The sequence below is a fragment of the Acipenser ruthenus genome, chromosome 1 (genome assembly GCF_902713425.1).
Source record: "Acipenser ruthenus chromosome 1, fAciRut3.2 maternal haplotype, whole genome shotgun sequence".
Lineage (NCBI taxonomy): Eukaryota > Metazoa > Chordata > Actinopteri > Acipenseriformes > Acipenseridae > Acipenser > Acipenser ruthenus.
Genome location: NC_081189.1, coordinates 73,727,372 through 73,753,262, shown reverse-complemented (window position 1 = coordinate 73,753,262; position 25,891 = coordinate 73,727,372). Strand labels below are relative to the sequence as shown.

The 25,891-nt window shown below is 37.6% G+C and overlaps 2 protein-coding genes across 8 annotated transcripts in view; one reads left to right on the top strand and one right to left on the bottom strand.

Annotated features, from left to right (window-relative positions):
- The window catches only part of LOC117421432 (nephronectin-like), a 52,548-nt gene extending 38,629 nt beyond the window's left edge, over positions 1–13,919 (top strand). For all 7 annotated transcript variants that reach the window (XM_034035857.3, XM_034035858.3, XM_034035859.3 and 4 more), the window contains 5 exons: positions 748–1,125; positions 7,428–7,517; positions 10,968–11,066; positions 12,270–12,529; positions 13,085–13,919. In XM_034035857.3, coding sequence (XP_033891748.3) covers positions 748–1,125; positions 7,428–7,517; positions 10,968–11,066; positions 12,270–12,529; positions 13,085–13,195 — 938 coding nt within the window. In that variant the 3' untranslated portion in view covers positions 13,196–13,919. The remainder of the gene's footprint in view (positions 1–747; positions 1,126–7,427; positions 7,518–10,967; positions 11,067–12,269; positions 12,530–13,084) is intronic.
- A 10,656-nt stretch (positions 13,920–24,575) lies between these two features.
- LOC117420452 (TBC domain-containing protein kinase-like protein) overlaps positions 24,576–25,891 on the bottom strand; it is an 80,595-nt gene continuing 79,279 nt past the window's right edge. Inside the window, 1 exon segment of the mRNA XM_059029524.1 lies at positions 24,576–25,439. Within this exon segment, the coding sequence (XP_058885507.1) occupies positions 25,343–25,439 (97 nt within the window). The 3' untranslated portion in view covers positions 24,576–25,342.

Sequence of the window (25,891 nt, the reverse complement as noted above, 5' to 3'; positions counted from 1 at the left end):
TTTTGTGCTAAGGCCAAAAAGTTCAATTTTGGTCTCATCAGACCAGAGAACCTTTTTCCACACGTTTGCTGTGTCTCCCACATGCCTTTTGGCAAAATCCACAGGATTTGATATGGGTTTTTTTCAGCAATGGCTTTCTTCTTGCCACTCTTCCATAAAACCCAGCTTTGTGGAGCGTCCGGGTTATAGTTGTCCCATGGACGGTTTCTCCCATCTCAGCTGTAGATCTCTCCAGCTCCTTCAGAGTTACCACTGGCCTCTTGGTTGCTTCTCTTTACTAATGCCCTGTGATTGGCTGACTTTGCAGTTGCTGGTACAGGATTGGTCGCTTTCGTCGGTGCAAAGTATTGAATGACTGGATTTGGTGGATAATAAAATTTAATTGTGTCTTTGTGTAGTATTTGCTGTCCAATAGATGGGAACTGAGCTTTCAATACATCAAGTCAAAATGAAAAAGCCGGCACTTGCGCGGATTGATTTTAAATTTGATTAACAGGTGATGGATGCACTGACGTTCCAGCATGCATCTACTGTCTATTAGCAGGAAGTAGATTGGCTGATGATACTGAATCGTTTTCTAATGTCTATTTGGTTATCTTATCTATAATTCATAATATGTTTATTATGAATGTACCATATGAGCATCTTTACTCGAATAAAGTATTTTAGATCCCTAAAATAAGATTATATGATTTGCTTTCTTAAATTAATAGTAATACTAAGTGCCTATTTCTTTTTCCTTTTTAGCCATACCTAAAGTCATAATTGACCCACCAGTACCAGGCAAAAAAGAAAATATGAGAAACATGAAGAACACCACAAACGGCAACGGATGTCAAAATAAAATCCCTGATCCTGATTGTGACAGAAAGATAACCACCACCCGTCTACCCGTAACCACCAAAAGAACTGTAATTACCACTAAAATAAAAACCACAACCACCAAATCCATTAGAAGTACTGCACCTCCAAGGAGGACCACCCCAGCCCCAGTTGTCACCAGGAAGCCTGTGGTGGTCACCACTACCAAAATGCCTATTGTGACTACAGCTCCAGAGAGAGATACTACTGTGGACAACAGGATACGTATTGAGGTCTCCCCTAAACCGAGAGGGGATGTGCACAGTAAGTTAATGTGTTATTTGTTAACGTATAATAATAACAAAGGAGGCATGACCCAGAATATGTGTTCACTTTATTATTGTTTTCTTAAAGTTCCTCATAACAAGGTTTTCCCATCAACAGTGATGTCAATGAACATTCAAGAAATCCAGTCATTTTTAACATTAAATATAGTTTCTGGGTTTACGTGTATCTCATTTTATGGACGGTACCCTAAGCTTTACTAATACAATCTTAGCTTTTCCCACACATAGATCTTAGATGTTTATCCAAGTAAACCCTGAGCTGTGACCTCCTATAGAGAATGAACACTGCATGTTTGGCAGCATTTGGAGATACCTGAGTCAATCCTGATACAACCCTTGGCTCCAGCAAACCCATTGTTATTTGTAAAGGCTTGAGGGCATCCATGAGTGAGTAAAGAATCCTGCTATCACAATGCTAAAACCAATATGGAAACCTCAACAGTAGGTCGATTACATAACAGTTTTGCTTCATCATGTCTACTTGGTCTTAAAGTAGGCCTCAGAGGCTTTATTGTGGTCCCGTAGTTTAACATAGATTGGGGATAATGGTTTCTAGTAAGTAAAGCACAAAGAGTTGTCATATGAGAGCTTTCAGCTGAAGATATTCAACTGACTTGGTGCCAGCTAACCTCATACCTTGCATTACAATGTGCGTGCATGTTTTCACAGGTGCTTGCCAAAGTACACTGTGCGCCCTGGTTTATCTTCACTATAGCTGGAGTTAATTATAGGACTGGCAGGGATTTTTAAAAACACTCTGCCTGCTTTGGGTTTCTTGGTTCACAAGTACAAATGAAAACAAATAGGTTATTTAGTTCAGAGCAGGTGAAATTGTGTGCTTAGAGCTTTGGGTCCATGCCACCAGTTGTGGTTACTTGTGAACACAAATTAATTTGTTGTGGCATAAAACCACCTCGTTCTTAATATGCTTGTCAGAACGGTGATCCTGATATTGAGTAAAATGTTTAGAAATGGATTCTCACCTAGAGATTAAAATGGTAGACAAGCTACTTATTCTACTATGTTCTAAAACCTACCGTATTATGCTGTTGAGTGTACATATGGTCGATACCACATATAAGCACAAATCAGAAGTACATTTTTATAATATTTTTTTGTTATGTGTTTCACTTAACAGCAAACATGTCTGCATTGCCAACTTTTGTACCTTATGAAAGGATTCCATAATGTTGGTGTTTTGTTTTACAAGTAAGTTCATAATATTGCTTTTTTAATGAGGTGGCCACTTTGCTGTTTTGATGAAACAAGGGTGTTTTATTTTGCACTTAAAAGCAGCTGTGATTTTTGGGGAAAAGGTTTTAACAGACTACCCACAACAAGCTGATTTAAGAGACAGCTCAACAAGGCGCCAATCCTGAAAGTTTAATTGAGAAGGTGTTGATGTAATCCAAGTTTGTCAGTTTCTCTGATGCCACATATTAGCAGCCAAAAAAAATATTTCAAGGACTTATAACTTTAGAGGCACTACTGAAACCAAGCTTGCACAATGAGTTTAGACACATCTCTAGCTGATGTTCAACTAGTACAGAAGACTGCCTTTATTACAACCAACAAACAGCTTGAATACAGTCGTCCTAACAGAAAGCTGGTCATGATAGTGGATATCTTTAAATATTGCTTTGTAATTAAGTTGCTACTACTTGTACATTTTTTGGCTAAACTTACCTGAGAAGCAACTTCCCCAGGTTTTATTCAACTAGAAAAAAGGAACAAAGGCAATTATTTTCTCCTGGCGGATACAAGCATTCCTGAAAAATGTCTTCTAGCTACTTTCTGACCTGACACCCATCCAGGATTCTTGGCAACGAACATACTCTGTCACTGATACCTCCATGCTTAAATAAGAAACGAATCTACAGCTCAGCTAATTTAACTCATTGGGAGGTCCTTTTCTGTTTAACCCCTTAATCAGCAGAATGCCTGGCATTGCTGGGGTGCCAACATGTTATCTGGGCATCTTTACTCAGCTTGTTTTTCTAGATTGGAACTATTTCATTCTATTACATTCTATCACTGTCATAGCTCAGCAGTGTTCAGTTGTTAAATTGTTACATACTGTAGCTGGTCAGGGATCATAGTGCATTTATGTGATGCATATATTGATACACCTCAAGCTACTTTTGATGATTGGCAAAATATAGGAGGAAAGAAAACGGCTAACATGCTACTTATCAAAAATGTTCAAACTTAAACCGAAAAATCAACCTGCACATTAAAGAAAGTGATGTAGCAGAGAATCGTGTACTTAAATTACAAAAGAAGAAACACTAAACCTAACAGTAACACTTTTAAATAATATGTTTTGTGTTTTCAGCAATTTTTTACTGAATTACAAAAATATGGCCACAGTCATGATAAATTCAATTGGAACACCATAGAAAAACAGCAGTTCCATTGGCATGCATATGAAGTACCAAGCATGATTTAAAAAATGTGTCCATAATGTCAGTTGTATAGAATACTTCCAGATTCTAAAGAGCTTCTTAAAATAATAATCTGTGACTGGATAGTTGTGTATCCCCCTCCAAAAAACCCCCAAAAAACCATGCACACACACAAACACGCACGCACGCACACACGCACACACACTATGTACCTTTGTTTCTTGTGGATAGCACAGCTAGTTGTCAATCACAGCTGGTTACAAAATTGTTATATTCACATGTGAACAGCTGAGCATTAAAGTCTACTAGAGATAAAGTGTGATGTAGTTTGACAAGTGGTCTGGGACACTTGTTTGGTACTTCCAATATCCCTAATAAGCCAATGGCACACATATATGATATTTTTCCCTTTTTTTCTGTCATTCATCTCGGTATCCATACAAGTTTTCAGTTATGTGTAAACATAGCTCCTTGTAATTATAAAAAGCCACTTGCTTCTTAATCATAAAATGGTTTTCATACTTGCATATGAGGATGGTGCACAGAGGTTCACCTCACTATTACAAGCATCAGCCCAAGCCTGGGTTTCCTCCCCAAAGAATCTGTAAAAGGGAGCTAAAGTAAAATAATTCAGTCAGTTTGAAATTTGTTTGAGTGCCCCCACTGCTGTGAAGTTAGTTTCTCAGTGAAAAGCATTTGAATACCAGGGGAGTTGCATGGGAAAAAAATGTTTTAAATACATCTGCTTCGGATGAATTAATGAGAAGGATAAGAGTCGGTTTGTCTTGTTCCAAAAGTGCACACAGCTCTGAGTTACTTTGCAGTGGCTTCCTCTACAGCCTTTGTGATTTCTATCATTCTCCGGTGACATGTAGCTGGAGCCCTGAATGTGCAAATGGCTGCCATTGTCCCACAAAAAATTCTTCTTCATGGAGTGACTTCATGTTTGTTATCAAGGCATTAGAGTAATTCAAATCAATAACTTGCAGAGCTAGTGACTAGCAGTGACAATACTGCAGCATTAAAATGGTTATTGGTAAGATATAGAGTACTACTACATTTATATTTATATTTATATTTATATTTATATTTAAGCAAGAAATATACTTATAAACCATTATTTGTGTTCAAGCCTTGTGAACTATCTGACCTTTTCAATTACTTTATCTAATTCTGCCAAAAAGTTTCCTTAGTACATCAGGCAGTTCAACAGTCTTCCAAAGCAAATGTCTACAGTAGATATGACTATATGCCAAAACATTGTCTACATGAAGAATGTTACTGTTTTTTTTTTTTTTTTATATTGCATTATATTACATAACAAACACATGATATGACATCTACTTAATGAATAATGTATGTGGGATGCACTTGGCATGGGACCTTGTTCACAACATATGCTATACAGTGCATACCAAAAATGTATATAGCTATTAGATTGCTTCCTTTTAAAGTATATAATGGTTTGTGTTGAAGTTTTAACTGTAGGCAAACGTGGTTCCCCTGGATTATCGTCATCTAAATCCTATCAAAGCTGTGGTAAGGTAATACTCAATGAAAAAGCACTACTGGTGCTATGTTAAGCAAAAGCTTAGTTCTGGCTCTTAAGTGTAAATCACACTTGTTCTCGGCCATCGGGAAATGCAAGCCTTGGCTACAGGATATGTTTATGATTAGTAAAAACGTGCGTCAGAGACAGCTGAGGCCCGAGAGTTTGAATCCCTTTGGCTGTGGACTACAGCTGTCCATCATAAAATACTAAATTAGTTAATAATTGTGGCTGATGCTTAATCTAATTTCAGAAATTAGAAATTTAAGATATAGATAGAATATTCCTAATTGGGAGCTGTTATAAGATTGTTGTACTGTAGCAATTCTCAACAAAGTGACCTCATCTCATCTCCAGCAGATGCCCAAATCAGGAATAGTGTGGAGTTGCAGTACCCCCTCATGCTGTTGCTAATAATTCTCTCTCTTTCATCTATCAGAATTCATTTTCATCAAACCCATACCCAGTATGCACTAGCCATGTTTCGTATACTGTATGTTAATCTATATATAAAAACAAGAGACTACTTTCAATACTGCTACTCTAGTATGAGGATTCAAGTTGCAACACCTGTGGATTTCCAAAATAAGGAACACTTTAGTAAGCTGACAAACAATGCTAGCAGTCCCCTTTTAGAGATTCTTGACATTTCCGGGCGTTTTATTATCCAAGCAGAAGAGGTCTGCTAAAGTACGACTTCCTCAGCCAAGCTGATAAAGGATTGCCTCATGTATCAAACTGTTACAGCCACTGGAATATCTAAAGAAGCCAGTGCACTTGCCCTTTTAACTCACTATTTAATCCATTGTCTTTTGAAGGGTCTGCTCCTAACTGTCTGCCTATAACTGTGGTACATTCTTAACATGGACAAGGCCAGTGTTTAAAAACAAGTTGAGTTTGGTAGTTTCAACTGACTTTCAACACCCAGGATTGGATGGGCAAGACAACTAAGTTATTTCCTCCCTGACATCATAAAGCTTGACACTGATTGTGCTATATGTGCTCAGTTGATACATTTGGTCTCCAGTGCTACAAATCCAGCACATTCTATAAGCACCATCATTTCAAAAAGGAAATAAAGCATTACTGGAAGAGTTTTTGATTGAAAAACATATTAATGATTTAAGATTTGTTTTAGAGCAGATTTAAATGGATAAATATATATATATATATATATATATATATATATATATATATATATATATATATATATATATATATAGAAGAATAACAGTAAACAAATGGATAACACTTAACAGTGATGCCAGTAGGATTACATAGAATATATTGTGCTCTAGTGTTAATACAGTCAAAGAGGAATGCACCCTAGGCTGTATGTTGCACAGTGGGAATCCAGCCCATAAGCAGTGTTAAATGCTTAGTAGTTATGGGTAATCATGAAGCCAATCATGCAAGCAATTTTAAGTCTCCAAGTTACAAGTTTATAGTTTCATATAAGACTGTGTGGTTTTAGGCAGGATTTTAAAAACGAATACTTATTTAATCATGTTTTATGGTGTTATTATTAATGTCAAATTGTCCATGCTTTTTGTGCAAGTCTCATGAATTCCGAAGAATTTAGCCCTTGTGTGCTCAGGTTAAACCTAATTCCTTCTATCTATAAAAAAAAATCTAAATCTGTTTTGAGGTTATTAATGGTAATACAACACTTTAATTTAGTTTGGCACAGGTTGACTTGTTTGTTTTTTAAGACTTTTTTGTTATTAGGCATGGAGTCTGTTCAACTGCAGGATTTATTACGTTTTTACATTGCAAGCACACACAATTAAAAAAAGAGCGCTGCTATGGTAATACTAATGTTTTGTTAATCCAAAGATTTATTGCTCATTAACCTGAAGACTATGTTGTTACCTCAAATACATGTAGTATATAGTGGGTAAAGAAGTTTACTGTATAATATGATGGTCTTTTTGTAATTTAATGAATATGTAATACATTTGAGTCTTTCTCAGTGTTTTCAAAACATGTCTTAGAAAGACATCCAGTCAAAATGTTTGGCAATGATTTTATTAATTTTCTTTAAGCATTTACTGTATACATTTAGCACTACTGAGTTTTATAGTTATGGATGTTATTTTGTAATGCTACTCCAAGTAGTGCTGAATGTGTTAAGAAGGTAGTTACCAAGCTCGTACCATTATCTTTTCATCGCCTTTTATACTTTATCCAGGTATTAAAGACACTAATCCTGCATGCTGAAGTTTCAAATGCTCCAGGGCTTTCTCTGTCTCAGAACTAATTATATGTTTAGTGACCTGATTATCCCTTAACTGCTGCCTCTAATGATGTGCTATTGGTTTTCAGTTCTTCGGAACCCTGGAGAGAACAATATCGTAATTGGAAGCATCGAACTGGGAGAGACTGCTGATGGGGAGGAAGTCCAAGACGATTCAGGTACTGCAGGTTTAAAACTATGCTGTCTGGATGAGCAATCCATTTAAATACCCTAAACATGGGCCGCCTGATAAACTTCATCCCGAATACCAAAAAAGTTTCTGTCAATTTCGGAGGTCTTCACCAGTCTCACATAGAAAAAGTCCCTGCCCAGTGCAGTACAGGGTGTGTCATGCTGGTGCTGTGCTGCATTAAGTTGATGATCATGGCTGAGACCCCACAAGGTGTGTTTGATTGGTCTTTGTGCTCCCATGAACAACTGAGGTTCATTTGCCTCAGTGCGCTACAGCGACCCCTGCTGTTTAGGTACAAGATGAAGCCACACAGAGACCAGTCAAGCTGAATCCTCATGTCCAGGGTTCCTCCTGAATCAGTGTGTAGGTTTTAGTGTTGACGACACAAGATGGGTAAAAATATATATATATATATATATATATATATATATATATATATATATATATATATATATATATACTGTATATATATATATATATATATATATATATATATATATATATATATATATACAGTGGCTCTCCCCCCTTGGACTTTTCCACATTTTATTGTGTTACAACATGGAATCAAAATGGATTTAATTAGGAGTTTTTGCCACTGATCAACAGAAAAAAAGTCCATAATGTCAAAGTGAAAAATAAAATCTACAAATTGTTCTAAATTAATTACAAATATAAAACAGAAAATAATTGATTGCATAAGTATTCACCCCCTTTGCTATGACACACCTAAATAAGCTCTGGTGCAACCAGTTTTCTTTAGAAGTCACATAATTAGTTGAATGGAGTCCATCTGTGTGCAATTAAGGTGTTTTACATGATTTCAGGTTAAATACACCTGTCTCTGGGAGGTCCCACAGTTGGTTAGTACATTTCCTACCAAAAACTACATCATGAAGACAAAGGAACATTCAAAGCACCAATCAGGGGTAGGATATAAGAACATTTCCAAGGCATTGAATATCCCCCGGAGCACAGTAAAGTCCATTATTAAGAAATGGAGAGAATATGGCACAACTGTGAATCTGTCTAGAACAGGACGTCCTCAAAAACTGAGTATCCGAGCAGGAAGGGCACTAGTCAGGGAGGCCACCAAGAGTCCTATGGCAACTCTAAAGGAGTTACAGTCTTCCACGACTGAGTGGGGAGTCACTGTGCATACGGCAACAATAGCCCCGGTGCTTCACAAAACTGGCCTTTATGGGAGAGTGGCAAAAAGAAAGCCATTGTTGAAAAAAAACTCACATCAGATCTCGGCTAGAGTTTGCCAGAAAGCATGTGGGAGACTCTGAGACCAAGTGGAAGAAGATTCTATGGTCTGATAAAATAGAGTTTTTTGGCCGCAACGCTAAGCGCTATGTTTGGCGCAAGCCTGAGAACACCATCCCTACCGTGAAGCATGGTGGTGGCAGCATCATGCTATGGGGATGCTTGTCTGCGTCAGGGCCTGAAAAGCTTGTGAAGATAGAGGGCAAAATGGATGCAGCAAAGTACAGAGAAATCCTGGAGGAAAACCTGCTGAAGTCTGCAAGAGACCTGGGACTTGGGAGAAGATTCATCTTCCAGCAGGACAATGACCCCAAACATACAGCCAAAGCCACACTGGAGTGGCTTAAAAACAAAAAGGTCAATGTCCTGGAGTGGCCCAGTCAAAGCCCGGACCTCAATCCAATTGAGAATATGTGGAAAGAGTTGAAAATTGCTGTTCACCAAAGGTCCCCATCCAACTTGACGGAGCTTGAGCAATTTTGCAAAGAAGAATGGGCAAAAATTGCAGTGTCCAGATGTGCAAAACTGGTAGAGACTTATCCAAATAGACTCATGGCTGTAATTGCTGCCAAAGGTGCATCTACCAAATATTGACTCAAGGGGGTGAATACTTATGCAATCAATTATTTTCTGTTTTGTATTTGTAATTAATTTAGAACAATTTGTAGATTTTATTTTTCACTTTGACATTATGGACTTTTTTTTGTGTTGATCAGTGGCAAAAACTCCTAATTAAATCAATTTTGATTCCATGTTGTAACACAATAAAATGTGAAAAAGTCCAAAGGGGAGTGAATACTTTTGAGAGCCTCTGTATACCTGTCAGTTCTCAAAATGCCTTACTGGCCTAGAGTATGATTTTTTTTGACTTGCTACATAACATAAGACTGTTGATAGTGCTATACATACCGGCCTGAATGTACAGTAGCCATTTTCAGCTGAGTTGATTGGGTTTGGACATGTGATGAGTGCCTTATCTGTGCACAGTTGATCACTCTTACCATGAAGTCTTTTAACAATACTGCGCCACTAATTTATACTTTTTATATGCAGCTAGTCAACAACACCACTAACAAGGTGCCATAAGTAGCTGCTGAATTAGTGTTGTTTTAATGCAGTGTTTCATTGCTGCAGTATTGCACCACTGTATGAACTGGCATTTAAAAATGGCCTGGAACACATTCTATAGCAGTCTCCTGTTGACCTTCCTCTGAACGTAATGAATCCCTTCTCATGACATGTGGTTGTTTTTTGGAGCACTGATTCAGCTGACAACCTGGAAATTACTAAACATGTTAAAGGCAGCTTAACTTCTTGGCATGGAGTGAAACCACATGAAAGCTTTTTTTTTAAAGTCGGTTCTCTTGAAGTGTTTTCATTCTTGTTGTTATGTTGCTATAAATAACACATAATAACCTGATCTGGTTATTATAAATAATTTCATTTGGCCAGTGTTTATTTTGGCACAATACTTTTAATCCAAACATGAAAAGAGCATCTTTTAAAAACAAGATTTGGCACACGTCTTCTTGTGAAACTTTCCTTGGGAATAACTAAAAAATATGGAAAATATTATGATTTATGTTCAGTACACATAGATCAACATGTATTGTCATTGCCAAAAAATTTGTGCGCTATCAATAAATGGGGGCCAAAATAAATCTTATCATTCTAAACAGTATTTCTTAAAAAAAGAGTGCTATAGCAAATCTGGTATGCACAGAAAGACACAGTGACAACCTCTTATTTCAACTAAACTTGCTGTATACTATACTTACTGAATTACATAAATGACCCTCCTTGCAGTACAGTAATCCTCTCTTCCTAGGGGGAAGGCCTGGAATGTTTCCACCACCCTCCCTTTAGTGGCTCAGGCAACAGAGCAATGAGTGGATAAACTAAAGACCTAAAGGCTAATTTTCACATTTAGAGTTTGTATTTTGTTGCAGGAACATCGCACGTTGAACATATCATTTGTAAATGTTTACAACTGGTTGCTTCGACAGTTGCCTAAAAAAACTCCTAATGTAACCTAATTAGTATTCCTGAACTAGTCAATTGGGTTTATATAGCATTTTTGGCTTCAGTCGCCCAAATGTTCTCCTTAAGTACCGTAGTGTATCTTTAAAACATCATCATCATGCCCATTTTGTCACTGCTTTTCCAGATGTTATTCTGCACAGTTGTAGCTTTGACCATGGTCTGTGTGGATGGCTCAGGGACAGAGAAAGTGACCTACACTGGGAAGCAAGCTCAGATGCTGCAGGTAACAGCCATCCCACATCCCAGCAATTATATTTGTCTCCTTTAACTACCAGAGTGTTTAAAAAATGTCACTTATATAATTATCAAGGTACCATCATGCAACATATTAGTATTTTAGTCATGTCTCAGTAAGAACAGTAAGTAAAGCTATATTTTTTTTCTTTTTAAACAATGTCCTGGTCTTTCTTTTTAAGCTTACATGCATTCTGGGAGGTTTCAGTAGTTTTGGTTTGGTTTTTATGGAAAGTATTAAAATCAAGAGGCAACATTTTAAGCGGAATCTGATATGTGTGTGTGTGTGTGTGTGTGTGTGTGTGTGTGTGTGTGTGTGTGTGTGTGTGTATATATATATATATATATATATATATATATATATATATATATATATATATGAGTAAATAGCACAGGTAAATCTTAAAAAAACCCACTATGGAACTTGAAAATATGAATTAATTGTTTACTTAACTCTATATCAACTTGCTTGCATGTAATAGTGACAGAATTCTGTAATTGCATCAAGGACTTTCTGCCATCTTTAAAAGTTAAGCACACTACTAAAAGCAACTCATGCCATTGCAAGGCAGTGGATGTGTACAGTAGCTTGAGTAGCTTGTTTTTTCCATACCCCCTCCACAGCTGTGAGCAGATATAGGTTAAGTGACACACATGCCACAGTCCCAAACAAGCATCTGTGCAATTCCTTTCTTTTAGCTGAGCCTTAAGCCATGACTGAAAGGAATGTAAGAGCAGGTCACCATACTCTGATCCAAGTCTGCCTGGTGTGAGTAATACAGCAGAGAGAAACCAAGCACATAGGGGGGACATACAGGGAGGAATTGGGCTGTTTAAAGTTCAACATTAGTCTTGAACTAAGGTCAGCAATGAAACAGCCCACGCTCACTACTTCACTAGCAAAAATGTCTTGTATCTGTGACTGTAGAAGGTGGATTCAACCAAAATGCAATACAGTTTTATTATTATTCCCTGTTCAATGGCACCTTTCTGCCTTCCTGTACAGTATTTTAGGTTTCTTTTCAGCTCGTTTCAAGATTGAATGTGCAATGATAGCCTAGCCCTGTTAGTGTAATTTAGATGACAGGATGTAAGGCTCTTCTTTTTTAAGTAGAAAACGGCCTAAAATTGCCTGGCCCCAATTTTTCCCTGCAGAACCGTCATCTTGATTGTTCTTATTTCTCTTATTCAGGTGGAAAATACTTGACGATTCCTGAAGTTTTTGGTAAGCGAGGTGGAAGAGCAGCCCTGTTGGCTCTTCCTCTAAGGCAGCCGGTGGACTCGGGGGAGCTGTGCCTCTCGTTCAGACACAAGCTGTCGGGGCAGCACTCCGGTTCCCTGCAGGTGTACGTGAAGAGGAACGGGGCACATGGCCCTGCAGTGTGGGGCAGGACTGGTGGGCATGACTGGAGGCACACCCAGATCACACTGTGGGGGGCTGGCTTGCAGAGTGTGAGTATTCTTAACATGTTGTCCCTCGTTTATTTCCACTGAAGTGCTTTATTTGAGTTATTACTGTTTCAGGAGCAATCCAATATTGTTGAAGAAGTGATAATACATAGTTTTATCTCAAATATATATTTTTTCATATTAGAGTACATACTGTATAACTTCTAAACTCCTGTAGGATTACCTAGGATAAATAGGGTTACCACCTGAAGTCGGGGTTGGGTGTTCGGTGAGTGGAGAACGGGATTGGAGACGGAGGTATTTGTGTAAAGAATAATAGTTAAAATCTGCTCACCGTGTTTTGTTCGTCTGTCAGTGCACTGTTTAGTTCGTTTTGTTTGTCTTTTTATTTTAGCGTGTAGTGCCGTGTCCCGTGTTTTTGTGTTTAAAACCTTTTAGTTTCCGTTCTGTTTATTAAATGCTGAGCGAAAGCATTCGCTCAGCTTCACCAAACCACACATCTCTGTCTGTTTATTTCCTGCTTCTGGTCTGACGCCACCCACTCCGGCCGTCTTTGTGACAAGGCCTTACTTTCTTTGCCCCTCATTTGGTTTTCAGGTCATATTGAAAGGGGAGCGATTGAATGAGAGGCCTGGAGAGATCGGCCTGGACGATGTTAGTCTGAGAAGAGGCTCCTGCACTGGGGAACACACTCTGAGGAGACATTAACACAATGCGGAAAACTGGAGCGAACTCCACTCACCAGCTCCACTCCTACCAGGAGACTGAGCTCCAGGGGGGAATGCAGCCTTGTCAGAGCAAGTCCAGTGAACCAGGCCCCTCAAAATAAGAGATTCTTCGAGGGAAAGGGAAAACTTTACCAGAACCGGGGAGTTTCTATTTTACTTCCTTCCCATTTCATGTACGTGAATCCTGTATGTAATCGACGCATGCTCCACTAATGCTGAGGACTGCAGTCTTCAAAAGCCATCTCTTGCTTAAGAAGCCTAACCAAACCTTGCTTTCCCAAACATAGTAGATTCTGTTGTGTTGTGCATGTCATGTATTTACTTCAAGCAGTTATTGTAGGCTTTGCGAAATTAGTATTTTTCTTTTTTTTCCATTGCTTTTCATACTATTTTCATCCCGCTTGTAAACAGTATGTGTATATTTTTAACACACCGGATTTAGTTGAACCTGTAAGGGTTGCATCTCTTCCAGTTAACAAATGTTTGCTTTGCATTGATATTGTTATGACTGTCTAATATTATCAAACCAAATTATTGTACTGTATGATTACTGTCATTTTTTAATATTGATTGTACTTCTATGTATTTTATTAGCTTCATAGATTTGTTCTGCCCCTTTAGAATGTTAAATGGGCACATTGGTGCTATTATATTGATAAATGTATTGATTTATTTTCACGTTAAACCTATTTCATTTTTTATAATTAAGCCATTTTTGTTTAACTAACTCCTATATACTGGTCAAACATTAAATCTACACATTTAGTGACATATCATGTTTTCCATAAACACCAGTAAAAGATAAAAACAAACATGTAATTAATAGTCCTTTGTAATATTCAGAATATAGATATGTACAGTGGTTTTCAATTTGCACCATTAATTATAGTATATTGTCCTAATGACTATGACTAATGTACACCGCTTGTGAAATAGGAAACGTAGCAAGTGCCTTGGCATTTAAATAGCTGAAGTAAAGTGGATTACGGCATATTCCGTTAAAGTGCCATTTTTTCACAGTAGAATATTGCTTGTTTATGACTTTATAGCAAGCTGTCACCATGGGCCAACACACAGCACACACAGGCAAAGTAATACAACTTTTTTATGTTGCGAATGGGAATTCCACAAAAATATGAAGTGTCAAAAAAGAAATGATCACATTAAACCAAAGTGTGAAAACCATCTATAGTACTGTTCTGAATCTATAATATATATCTTTAACTGTACACTGCGTATAATCTTCAAGAAATTATATATTTGTGTTTTTTGGTAGTGTTGTTAAACCTTGCGTTCATTTTGGAACAAATGAGAACCTTGCGTTCATTTTGGAACAAATGAGAAAATCAAGCAATTATTCATTGTCTTTGTAGATAAATCAGCCAGCAGTAACCCCTGAATCAACGATGATTATCACCAGATATCACAAGACACTTTAAACAAAATAAATATTCGGTTTTCATATAGTGATTAAGTGGGGATTTGTATTGATTGTTACGTTTTTGAGCTGGTCACATCGCCCTACTTATGATTATACAGATTGCAGGAAGACATGGTAGCTTTGGGAAGTGTAACACATGTATGTAACCTACCATTTGTAGAATAACTTTATGTTGAGTTGAGAATGTCAGGGTTGATGCTGAAGAGTACTGCTTTCAAATGACCACCTGCCAGTGAATGGGATACATATATTTAATTTCATGTGGCATCCTCAGAAGTATATAAATCAGGCAACAGTCCTTCTAGGTAACCATCCATTTCAACAGCCTACAGAATGTGGGTCAGTGAAGTTATTCTGTGATAGGGGGATACGTATTGAACTTGTGTTCTCATCTCCCAAAGTTAACCTGTTTGCAGGCATATTTATACAACAATACAATACAATTTACTTTTATATAGTGCTCTTCATGCAAGCATCCCAGGGTGCGTTACAAAATAAAAAATAATAATAAAAAGGAAGCCAATGGTCTAGCAATCCAGCTCAAAAAGAAGCAAACTCAAACAGATATGTTTTTAGAATTGATTTAAAAATGTCAGCTGTGCCAGCATTCCTGGTGTAATTTGGAATAGGGTTCCAAAGGGAGGGAGCACAACTACTAAAGGCCCTTGCCCCCCTGATTTTATCTGACTTCTAGGAGCAACCAGAGGGCCAGCATTTGTTGATCTAGCGGCATACGGCACCAACAGTTCCTGCAACTATAAAGGCCCTAGACCATGAAGCGCCTGATAAGTAGTAAGAAGAATTTTAAAATCTATCCTGCAGGGAGTCGATGTAGTGATTTTAGAACTAGGGTAATGTGTTGTGAACGGCGAGTGTGAGTCAGCACTAGCTGCAGCATTTTGAACCAGTTGGAGCCAAAGCAGTTTAGAATCAAGAAGGCCAGCAAACAAAGCATTACAGTAATATAGCTGAGAAATAAAGTCAAGAACCAGCATCTCAGCATCTTTATCAGAGAACATAGGTGTGACTATCCAAAAACAAAACATAAACACCAATAGAAAATATGACGCCATATTAAATATTATGCCATATTAAATAATCACAATGTATGGCCTCTTTCTAAATTAACCTATATTCAGTGCCATTGTAAATAAATACAACATGGTGTTGTGGAAATGTTATCATCCAGTCGGTAATGCTACTATAAAAATGTCTTTGAAAATATTCCTAACTCACAAGTGAAATATTTTGAAGCAAAGACACATTTTCACAAGAAACAGCTTAGTTACAGAGGGGAGCATTCAATTATTGTAAACTTACCCCTCAGAAAATGGCTTTTAAAAAAGGGCCAATAGTGTTATGGAAAATTGCCATGTATTATAAATTAGTTTTGCACCGTGCATGAACAATTCAATGGTTCGGTGCTTACAGTGGATATGATGTACATGAATGCCGTTATACAATTGTAAACTACTTTCCATAGGCACTTCTGAATTTCAAATAAAAATATTATGCCAAATATAATTTGGATTAAAAATTATCTTAATGTCTGTAGAATCTGTCCAAGAAAAAACATATTAAAGAGAGATTTCCAAATGTGTGTATTTGGGAAACTCAGAATAAGTAAATGTCAATAGCTAGTCAAGCAACCAGTCCAAAGTTAAAAAAGTAGGTAACATATACTGTACTGAGTGCACAAAAAACATATTTGTAGAATAATTTCACCTATCACAATCGGAGGAAGGTGGGAGGGAGAAGGTGATTGGAACGTGGAATTGACCCTTTAATAAGAAAAATAGGAAATCGAGGTGGAACTGTAAATTAATTAGAATATACATATTAAATGTGCATTGTGGATAGTAACTGGTTCCTTAAGCTTTTGTTTTGGCTGTGCTGTGGAGATTTTAGTTGCATTTTAAGGGTATTCTTTTTGGACTACTGTACTTTGGTGTGTGCTTGCTGCTTCATACAATGCCTGTAAAATACCTTAATAAAATGTCTGTAATACAGAACTTCTGAAACTTCATAATTTAGATATTTTATTTAACATCATGTAATCAAAGAAACTACAAAATGATATCGCAGAAGTCTACCGGAAGCCATAATAGTAGTACAGTATTTCATGTTAGATTTCAAAATGTCACATTTTTCAATTTTTGTCAGTTTTTCATTAAGTATATGGAAATCTACAAAGCGGTATGTAATTGAATATGTTAATGTAACACTTTGTTTCTTACAATTTTTACGTTATGTATTGCTCATCATTCTTAATATCAATAAAATAATAAAACAGAAAAAAGACTAAGTCTACTGACATGCACGGCCTGCTACCTGAACTTATGCATACACTCATTACATGAATAATAATCAAACTGCTTCAATGCAGCTATCCAAGTGCAGTGCTCCAATGTTACTCTGTGGGCGTCTCCAGTATCCAATATTACTTAGAAGCAGCTAAAGCAGGACTTACCACTGCTGGCATTACTGCTCCCACCGTCAATAATAATGGTGATTTGGAGTAAAGAATAATAATAATAATAATTGAGATTCTACCTCTTTGTCAGTTTTAATCCAAAAGAAAACAACCTTTTTTGTAAACAAATACTGTTTCTGTTCTCAGCAAACTTCTTCAGAATTTGAAGTCTTATATGAAAATAAATACACACATCAATTTAATGTTATTTTAAGCTAAAAAGTGTATTTTACATTAATCTACAATATTTCATCAACCATTTACTTCGACTAGAATACTGATCATTTAGAAGCTAATATAAAACATTCCTGTGATGGTCACTAATGGACGATTGTATAAGTATCATCTCATATTGTCAACCAAGCCTTCTTATATTACAAAAAAGATAAGCTCTAAGTGGTTCCTTATAAAGCCTTCCATTTTTGGTAGTCTTCATGGAAAATGTCACGCTTGAAACCTGTTATGTACTCTTTCACCTTAACTCAGAGCTAAAGCAGGACTAATACCTGAAGAAAGCACTCCTTCATTGTATTTATGTATGTTGGCATGGCTTCAATCTTCTATAATCTACATAGCACAGTGTCTGCCAAGGATCGAGAACACTTTATAAGGAAAAGTCAAGTAGGTAAAAAACATTAAGGGTCCATCCTGATTTCATTGCAAATTAGGCATATAGGTAAAACCATCTGCTGCAATTTTCCATATACGGATGAAAGACTATATGGAAGCCCTGTGTCTAAGTTGGTGTAGAGAGCTGCTAATGTTTGGCAAATGTGGTTTAATACTATATAACTTGTTGGATACATGTCAAGATGTTTAATTGCCAAAGATGTATGGATGGTTAAAATAATTGTACCAATAGTTTAGTAAATCTTTGACCAAGATAACATGATTTAATCTTTGCCAAGCTGACCTTAAGGAAAGACTATCCCTCATCACTAATAAAATGCTAAAGTTATTTCACTGCTGTGGTTTGAGGTGCATTGTTTTGTAATTGTTTGTAATAGTACCTAGCAGTCTGTTACTTTAATCGTATTATTTGTATCTTTACTAAGTACAGTATGGGTGTGGCAGGTCGAAATCCCTACATGCAAATAGTGTGTGTGTGTGTGTGTGTGTGTGTGTGTGTGTGTGTGTGTATATAAGGGAGGAGAAATCCTTTGTGAGAGGTTGGTGTTTGAGAGGAGTGCTGGTGAGTTGTGTATATACTGTGTTGTGTAGAAAGTGGTCAGTGTAGGTGAATGCCCAGCCTGATAGCTGAATTGTTTTGTGTGAACCTTTTATTTTGGCCTTTGTACCAGTTGCTTTGTTCCTGTGTTTGTTTTGTTTATTTTGTTAATAAATGTGCACACCAGCGCTTTAAACTGCAGCTTTCTGGTCTCTCAGTCTCATTCCTGATGCTGTCTTGTTACGTTTGGTTTTAGAAGTGGGGTAGCACACTTAGAGACGGTGCAGAACTGCAGGTACCCCTGCCCCTGTGCGTGTTTTATGTGGTGTTATTGTATGTATTGGTGCACGGGGCATAGTGTGGGTGATGTAGCATGAGTGATTTAAAATGTGTATTTGTATTAGTTCACATCCAGACTGCCGGGGCCAGACTGAATGATTAGCAATTGAGTCCCGACACAGCTGTATATAGAGGCACAATTCACTCTCAGGGTTAGGTGTACAGAAAGGAGGTACGTGGGAGAGAGAATAACCAAAGCTATCAACAATAGCTACTTGTGCTGAAATAGTCAGCACAATACTTGTTTGTGTTTGCTGTGTTTTGTTTGTCTGTCTTTTGGCCATAGTGCTATTTTTGTCCAGTGTTTTGTTTTATGTTCAAACCTTTTATTTATTTAATAAATCAGCAGAGCAGCGCCTTTACTCACCAAACTGTATCCTATATTTGCTGGTCTGAGTGAGTCTGGGCCAGAGTGGGAGGAGCTGCTGCCATCTCCAGGGCCAGAGTGGTAGGAGCTGCTGCCATCTCCAGGGCCATAGTGGGAGGAGCTGCTGCTATCCCAAGCATCAGAGAGGGAGGAGCTGTCATTGCCATCTCCAGTGCCAGAAGGGGAGGAGCCCTCTCCAATGCCAACCTTTTATATATATTGGGGTGGGGGTGCAAGGAACGCAACTGCACCCACTTTAATGACTAGATGTAAAATATGTAAGTGCTGTCTACTCCACAGGGATTAAAAAAAGGCGGACTGTCAATCAAAACACAAATGCGCAAATTACAGTTGACAATGTCTGTCTGGAGGTGGGATGCAGAGTGAGTGCTCTGGCAATAGGTCAGTGTTAAGGTCATGTGATTGCTCTGCTGGGAGATATGACACCTAAGGTGTAATTTCGTGAGACCAAACAGACTGAACAGAACTGGAAAATCTGATTTGGCGAAACCGTCCCACCTTCCTGCTGTGGAAGGTGTTCTGCTTGCTCAGTCAAACAGTCCGGTCTGCTTGAGGACCAGTCCCACACGGTGAAACATGGTGAAGTTCCGCAGGTACAGCTATGGCCAAAAGTTTTGCATCACCTATGTTTTTTCCTTAGATTGAGACATAATTAAAAAAACTAGATTAACATAATTTTATTTAACATCATGTAATCAAAGAAACTACAGAACGATATCACAAAAGTCTACCAGAAGCCATAATAGTTGTAAAGTGGTATTTAAGGTATGTCACATTTTTTAATTGTTGTCAGTTTTTCGTTAAGTATGCAAAACTACAAAGCAAAGTGGTATGTAATTCAATATGTTAATGTAGCAAAATTATTTAATTATATAGGGAGATGCAAAACTTTTGACCATAGCTGTACTGCTAATTCACTGCGTTGTAACAGATACATTACAACTGTATATGCAATACTGGCAAAATACAATAAATATAGTCTTGATTTACAATGGCCTGTACTGTGTAGTGAGATGTGTTTATATATTTGACACATAATATTAATGTTATAGTTTATTACATATGATATAACTACTGTTTGGAACTTTCTGTCTAAAAAATAAATCATCGCGATGCACAAACAGCTTCTCCAAATCGCTGTCTGCCATGATGCTAGAACAGAAATGGAACTAAATGATTTCGTGAAAAGGCTAAAATCTGTTCCTGTTCCACATCGAACAAGCTGAATGTGTCGGAGTGCGTCTGCCTCACAAAATGTGGCTTTAATTGACAGATGGTCAACATTCAATATTTAAAAAACAATACATGCTTTTTGGATATTAATTTGTTAAGTAGGTTGTGATGCAGCAGTGCTGCATGTTTTTTTCTTTTTTTGTGTGTGGGGAGTGGGGGATCTACTTCAGTCTTGCACCAGGGCTAGTAAATCCCAGCACTGCCCCATATCATGATCAAACCACCTCCATGTTTAACTGTAAGTACAAAGTTTTCTTCATTGAAGGCTTTCCCTTTTTTTGTTCCAAACATACTGTGGTGCATTTTGGGGGAGGTCATATTTTAGTCTCATTGAACCAGAGAATTTTGTTGAAGAATGCTTCAGATTCCTGTTCATATTTCTTGGCAAAGTGTAGATGGTTTGTTGAAAGAGTTTGACTGGGATGGTACTGGTTTGGTGACTGTAGCATCGGGTTGGTAAGGTACGGTACCAAGTCAGAACTGGGACAGTACCAGGTCAGTTTGGTACTGGTTTGGTGACTATAGCACCGGGTTGGAATGGTACTTGGTTGGCACAGGGTCGGAACCGGAATGGTACCGGGAAGTGCCAGGTCAGTTCGATACCTGTGTGTTGACTTTAGCACCGGGTCAGTACAAACATGGTATGGTGCGGCACTGGTTCGGTCCCGGTTCTTTACGGTACGGTACTGGATAGGGAACAGAGCAGGTTGTGAACTCGGTACGGTATGGTACAGGTCCACCGGTCATAGTTACCGCGGGTAGCAATGTACAGGGATGTACACCTGTACAAGCCACTGGCAAAACCACTCAGTCAGTACCACACACGAGACTGAGGGAAGCCTGCTTATTACAGGTACTGACAGCCTTCGCAATGGTGATGCAAAAGCAGTCACCAAAGCGACAGCAAGATACAGTGGGAGAGACTGCAAGCAATCTCAACTGAGGCGCATTTCTTGGTCCAGCACAGTGCTGCTGAGCCCAACAGCTGTGCGCATATTTCTGTAAAAAAAAACACAGAAAACAGTAATAACACAATTACAGTTCAGAAAATAAACATCTCGTAATTGAAAAACAAGAATTTAACTTAACTCCAGCCAGATGTGCATTTTAGTCTTTGCCATATTAATTAGTGGCTAATGTTCACTAAATGCTCGTATTTAACATTGTTTCTTGATTTATCTTATATTAAGTGTAGGGTGCCAATACTTTTGTCTGAGACTGTATGACGAGCAAAACTCTCACAATACATTTTCAACATCAAGCCAAGTTAAATACTTGTGACGCCTAAAATGCCCTAAGCAAATATGGTTATCTCCCATGAAAAAGGCAGTTCATTTACTTGAAATGTGAAAGCCTTTCCTTTAGATCTTCCATTTTGGTATCATTAGATTTTTTTTTTTAGAACATATAACAGTGCTTTCTTTGTTTTGTGGTGCCAGGTTTATGTCGCTGTGTAGCTTATCAGGGAACAGCCCAAGGAAGACGTCACTACAGTGTTTACAGTATGCACACGCAGTGAAGGCCAGGAGGTTAGCAGTGTTCTGTTTGGCTGCCTTCTAATTGCATGGCAACATTAAAAGCATCAAGGTTGTTATAATCTAATTAATACAGTACTCATTACTAGCACTGTGTGGCTGCAAAGAACAGAAGCGCATTTCTGGTATCAAGGAGGTAGCAATACTGTGGACATGAAAACCTAGTGCTGACATATAAAACTAGTAACAATCTACTCAAAACAACAACCATTATAAAAGTGTCCCATAGTAAAAGCATAGCAAAGTGTAATAAAGCATAATTAAATCATGGTAGGTATGCATTGTAAAGCATTGTGAAGAAGTCGAAAAGCCTGCTCTCCACCACAATCACGTCAACCAGAGGCTGGAAACCATTGGAGACTCGGACATTGGTATTATAAGTAGAGAAATAGAATGTTTATTCTGTAGCACAGGATACAAACAGTTCGTAGAACAGAGGTACAAACTATCAGTTTCACTTTCCTCACCCCTATCACCAGTACTATTGACACCCTTATTTATTGTGGGACACTGGCTTCAGAACTTGTAAGCTCACTAAATGATCCTACTAGTTACTATGTTTAAACTGCATAAATCACCGCTTCTGGCGAGCCGACCAACTGAGCACCTCTCCCCCCCCCCCCCCCCCCCGGCCTAAACCACTGTGCTTATATATGCGGTACAACTCCGCCCACTAATATGCAGCTAGTTTACCTGTAACATTGTATTCCTTTTATGTAAACACTCTACCTATGTACTATTGTATATTTTATACAAAAATACATTCTTAATAATAATTACAGCAATAGCAAAAATACATTATATTTAAAAAACCTTCTGGGTAAGCTTGTTTATTTTAAACAGTGACAGTTTTCTGTCACAAGCATATTAAAACATGGCAAACCATGGCAAATGCATAGTGTAACCATGGAACAACTGCCAAATTACTGTGGCAAGCTTTTAGAAGGGCATTTAACCCCTACAGCTAATTCAATACCTGCATACGGTCTTTGGATTACGGTGTATTGACTGCCATGTTTATTTCAATCCTCTGCAACCTTTGTTTGTTTCCCATCAGTAACTTCCGACTGCACGTAGAGCGTGTTTTCAATTTCTTGAAAACGTGACAGTGGTCCTCGATTTCCCAGTTCGAGTAAAATGTTCCTCTTAAGTTCCTTTCTGCTTACATTCCAAATCCATATTATTAAAAGACTATAAGCAGTAAGTTGTATCTCATTTCATTCCAATCAGGAAAACCCCAATACCGACGGTGCAATTTTGTCTTGAAGACGTGGATTGTATTGATACAGTCCATTTCTCAGGTGGTTGAAGGCAGTATAACCCACCCCTTCTTGTGTGTTACATGCCTTCATGTGTTTTTGAGAATCTGTGTAAAAACAGTACACATGCTGATGTTGCCAATGGCATATCTTAAAAAATATAGAGATATATTTGTGATTTACTACAAACAGTTTAACTATTAATTGACTGTTTTTAGATGGGTCTGACAGCAGTGGGAGATGTTGAAGTTCATTGAAAAACAAAAAAGAAAAAAAAAACTTTCAACTGGAATAAAGAGTCAACTGCCCTTTATCAAAAGGAGTACAGAAGATAAAGAAGAAAAAAAAGCATGGGTCACTTTGTCATTTTATTTTCAAGTTGCTGACTCAACTATGGGGAAAAAAAGGTATCTTATTTAATGTATACCACAAATAATGTAATCCCCTATAGTTTATAAATTACAAAAAATTATAGGGAGTTGTGAAGATAAAGGTTATTAACTTTCAGGGCTAAGTAACTTTACAGAGAAACTGATACAGTATTTCAATACCTGTAATTTCAGTGTCTTAAACAAAACAAACAAACAAACAAAAAAATAGAGATGGACATTTTATTAGTATATGAGTTTGCTGGTCTATTGTCAGAGGAGAGTTATCTTTCGTACTACAGTATAAAGTACTAGATTAGACTAGACTAGATTAGAATGGTCTACAATTTTGACTTATCTTTGTTTGACCTGTACTCAGGTCTGCAGCGTGTGACATCTTGAAGTCGTCACACTGAGTAAGCACACAATAGGTTATGAGATGTCCATGCAGCAAATATATCAAACAAACCGTTACCAAGGTTTAGATATGTCCTACTTAAAAAAAAGACTATGCATGGGAAACTCGACTTGACTTTTGAGCAAATACAGTGGTTGGGGGGTTTATTTGGCTAATTTTGATATGCACACCTATTCATTTGACCTTCTCCGACATACATTTAACATTTTACAAAGCATTTGGGAATACCCAAAAATAACTTTCTGAGAAAGGCATTGAGGTCACTGGTTTTCTACTTCTTTCAACTTGGCAGTGGGAGGTGTCTGGAAGTATTTTTTTTTCTTAGTAGATGTAGTTTTGTAACTATCCTGCATACATAAAGCAAATCTAATAAAATAATATGATGGCTGTCGACAAGAATGTCTTACTCCCTTGCTGAGCTATTCCAGGCAGCAGTTCATTTTGTCTGACTACCTTAGCAAAGATCTTAGCTTACTTCAAATTTCCCATATTTATTTTAAGCGAGTGACATCAACATTTAGAGCCTGAAGTGTGCAGCAGTTAAACCATTTGCAGGTTTCTGACTCAATGCCATCCAAGATGCCCAGAGGTAAATAAATTATGTTCTTTCTTCTTGTCCTCACTGAAAGCAGGGAACGTTCTGAAAACACTTGGATCTTGCTGCCAAGCCACGCACAACAATGAACTGTAAAACACAAAAGGAGGCACCAACACACTTAAAAGAGCAGCAGTTTGCAATTGAAATTAAAAAGGAGAGGATCAGATCTTTATTAAGGAACATATCATTTACAAACACACCAATACAATATATATAATACAATCAAATACAATCTTTTGTATCCTGCTCCCTTAGTTTGATTAGATTTGTATTGTGTGACAGTACGCATGTTTGAACTCTTGTTAAGGGTTCCTTTATACTAAGTCAATGCTTTGATTTTGTAATGTATAATGATGACCTGTGTTTCATGTTTTGATCCACTCACAAATAGTGCGGATTACTGACTTTCTTTACTTAACGATCATTTTAAATTTCATACATACTGTTCTTTGGTGAAACCACATCATAGGTCATAAATCATCTGGAAATAGTCCTCAACTTTGACTTTTATGGGCAGTGTAGCATACCCAGTTCATGCGCTCTCTTCCAAAATTGCTGGTGTGCTGATTGAAAAAAATGGAGCAGCGTACAGTAGATAAACTATTGACGCTTATAAAATAAATTATGTTTATCCTGGCGAACAGTTGAGAAATGCATTCTACAGGTGATTAATGACCCAAGATGTGTGACAAAAAATATAAAAATATGGATTTTATTTATTTATTTTTAATTGCTGTGACATGGACAACACAGTATACAGCAAAGTAATTCTTGCAAACACTGCAAACACTGTTCTGTAACCATGTAACATAAAAAATGCCCTTTCATCTCGGTTGACTTTTTGTAATCTGCATAACCTGCACTCAAGTACAATCATCCCTCTCAATGCTTTTTGTTCAGTTGTTGCTCAGATCTGAGGAGAGGGGACTGTGAGCAGGCCTGTGGGTTTCATCTTGTTGATGCCTCCATCCAGAATACAAACCCGTGGGTAGCACACCTTCGCTCTGCAAACTAAAGCACAGGAAAAACAGATTAGCCATGTGGATGACAAACATCAGGACAAACACCAGGACTAATGGATTTCATTAGGCTTCTGCGATACGGCAGGGAGTTAACAGTCTTGCATTTGTTGCTCAGTCACCCAATGTAGACATCATACAGTCTCAAACAAACAATTCACACGTCTGTTGTTATTTTGTTTGCTAATTCACTGATGGCGAAAATAGAATGGTGAATTTAGCATTTACTGTTTTATAGGTAAGCATTTAAATATTTAGGAACAGTTGTATAATAACTCTAGAGAAAATGTGACAACGCTATTTTTTCTGCTGTAATATTATGTTTAGGGATGCACCAAATCCAGGATTTGGTTTTGGATTCGGCCCGAATACCTACTTTTTGAGGAGGGTTCGGATTCGGACGAATACTTAGGATTCGATGAACCGAATCCGCCCAG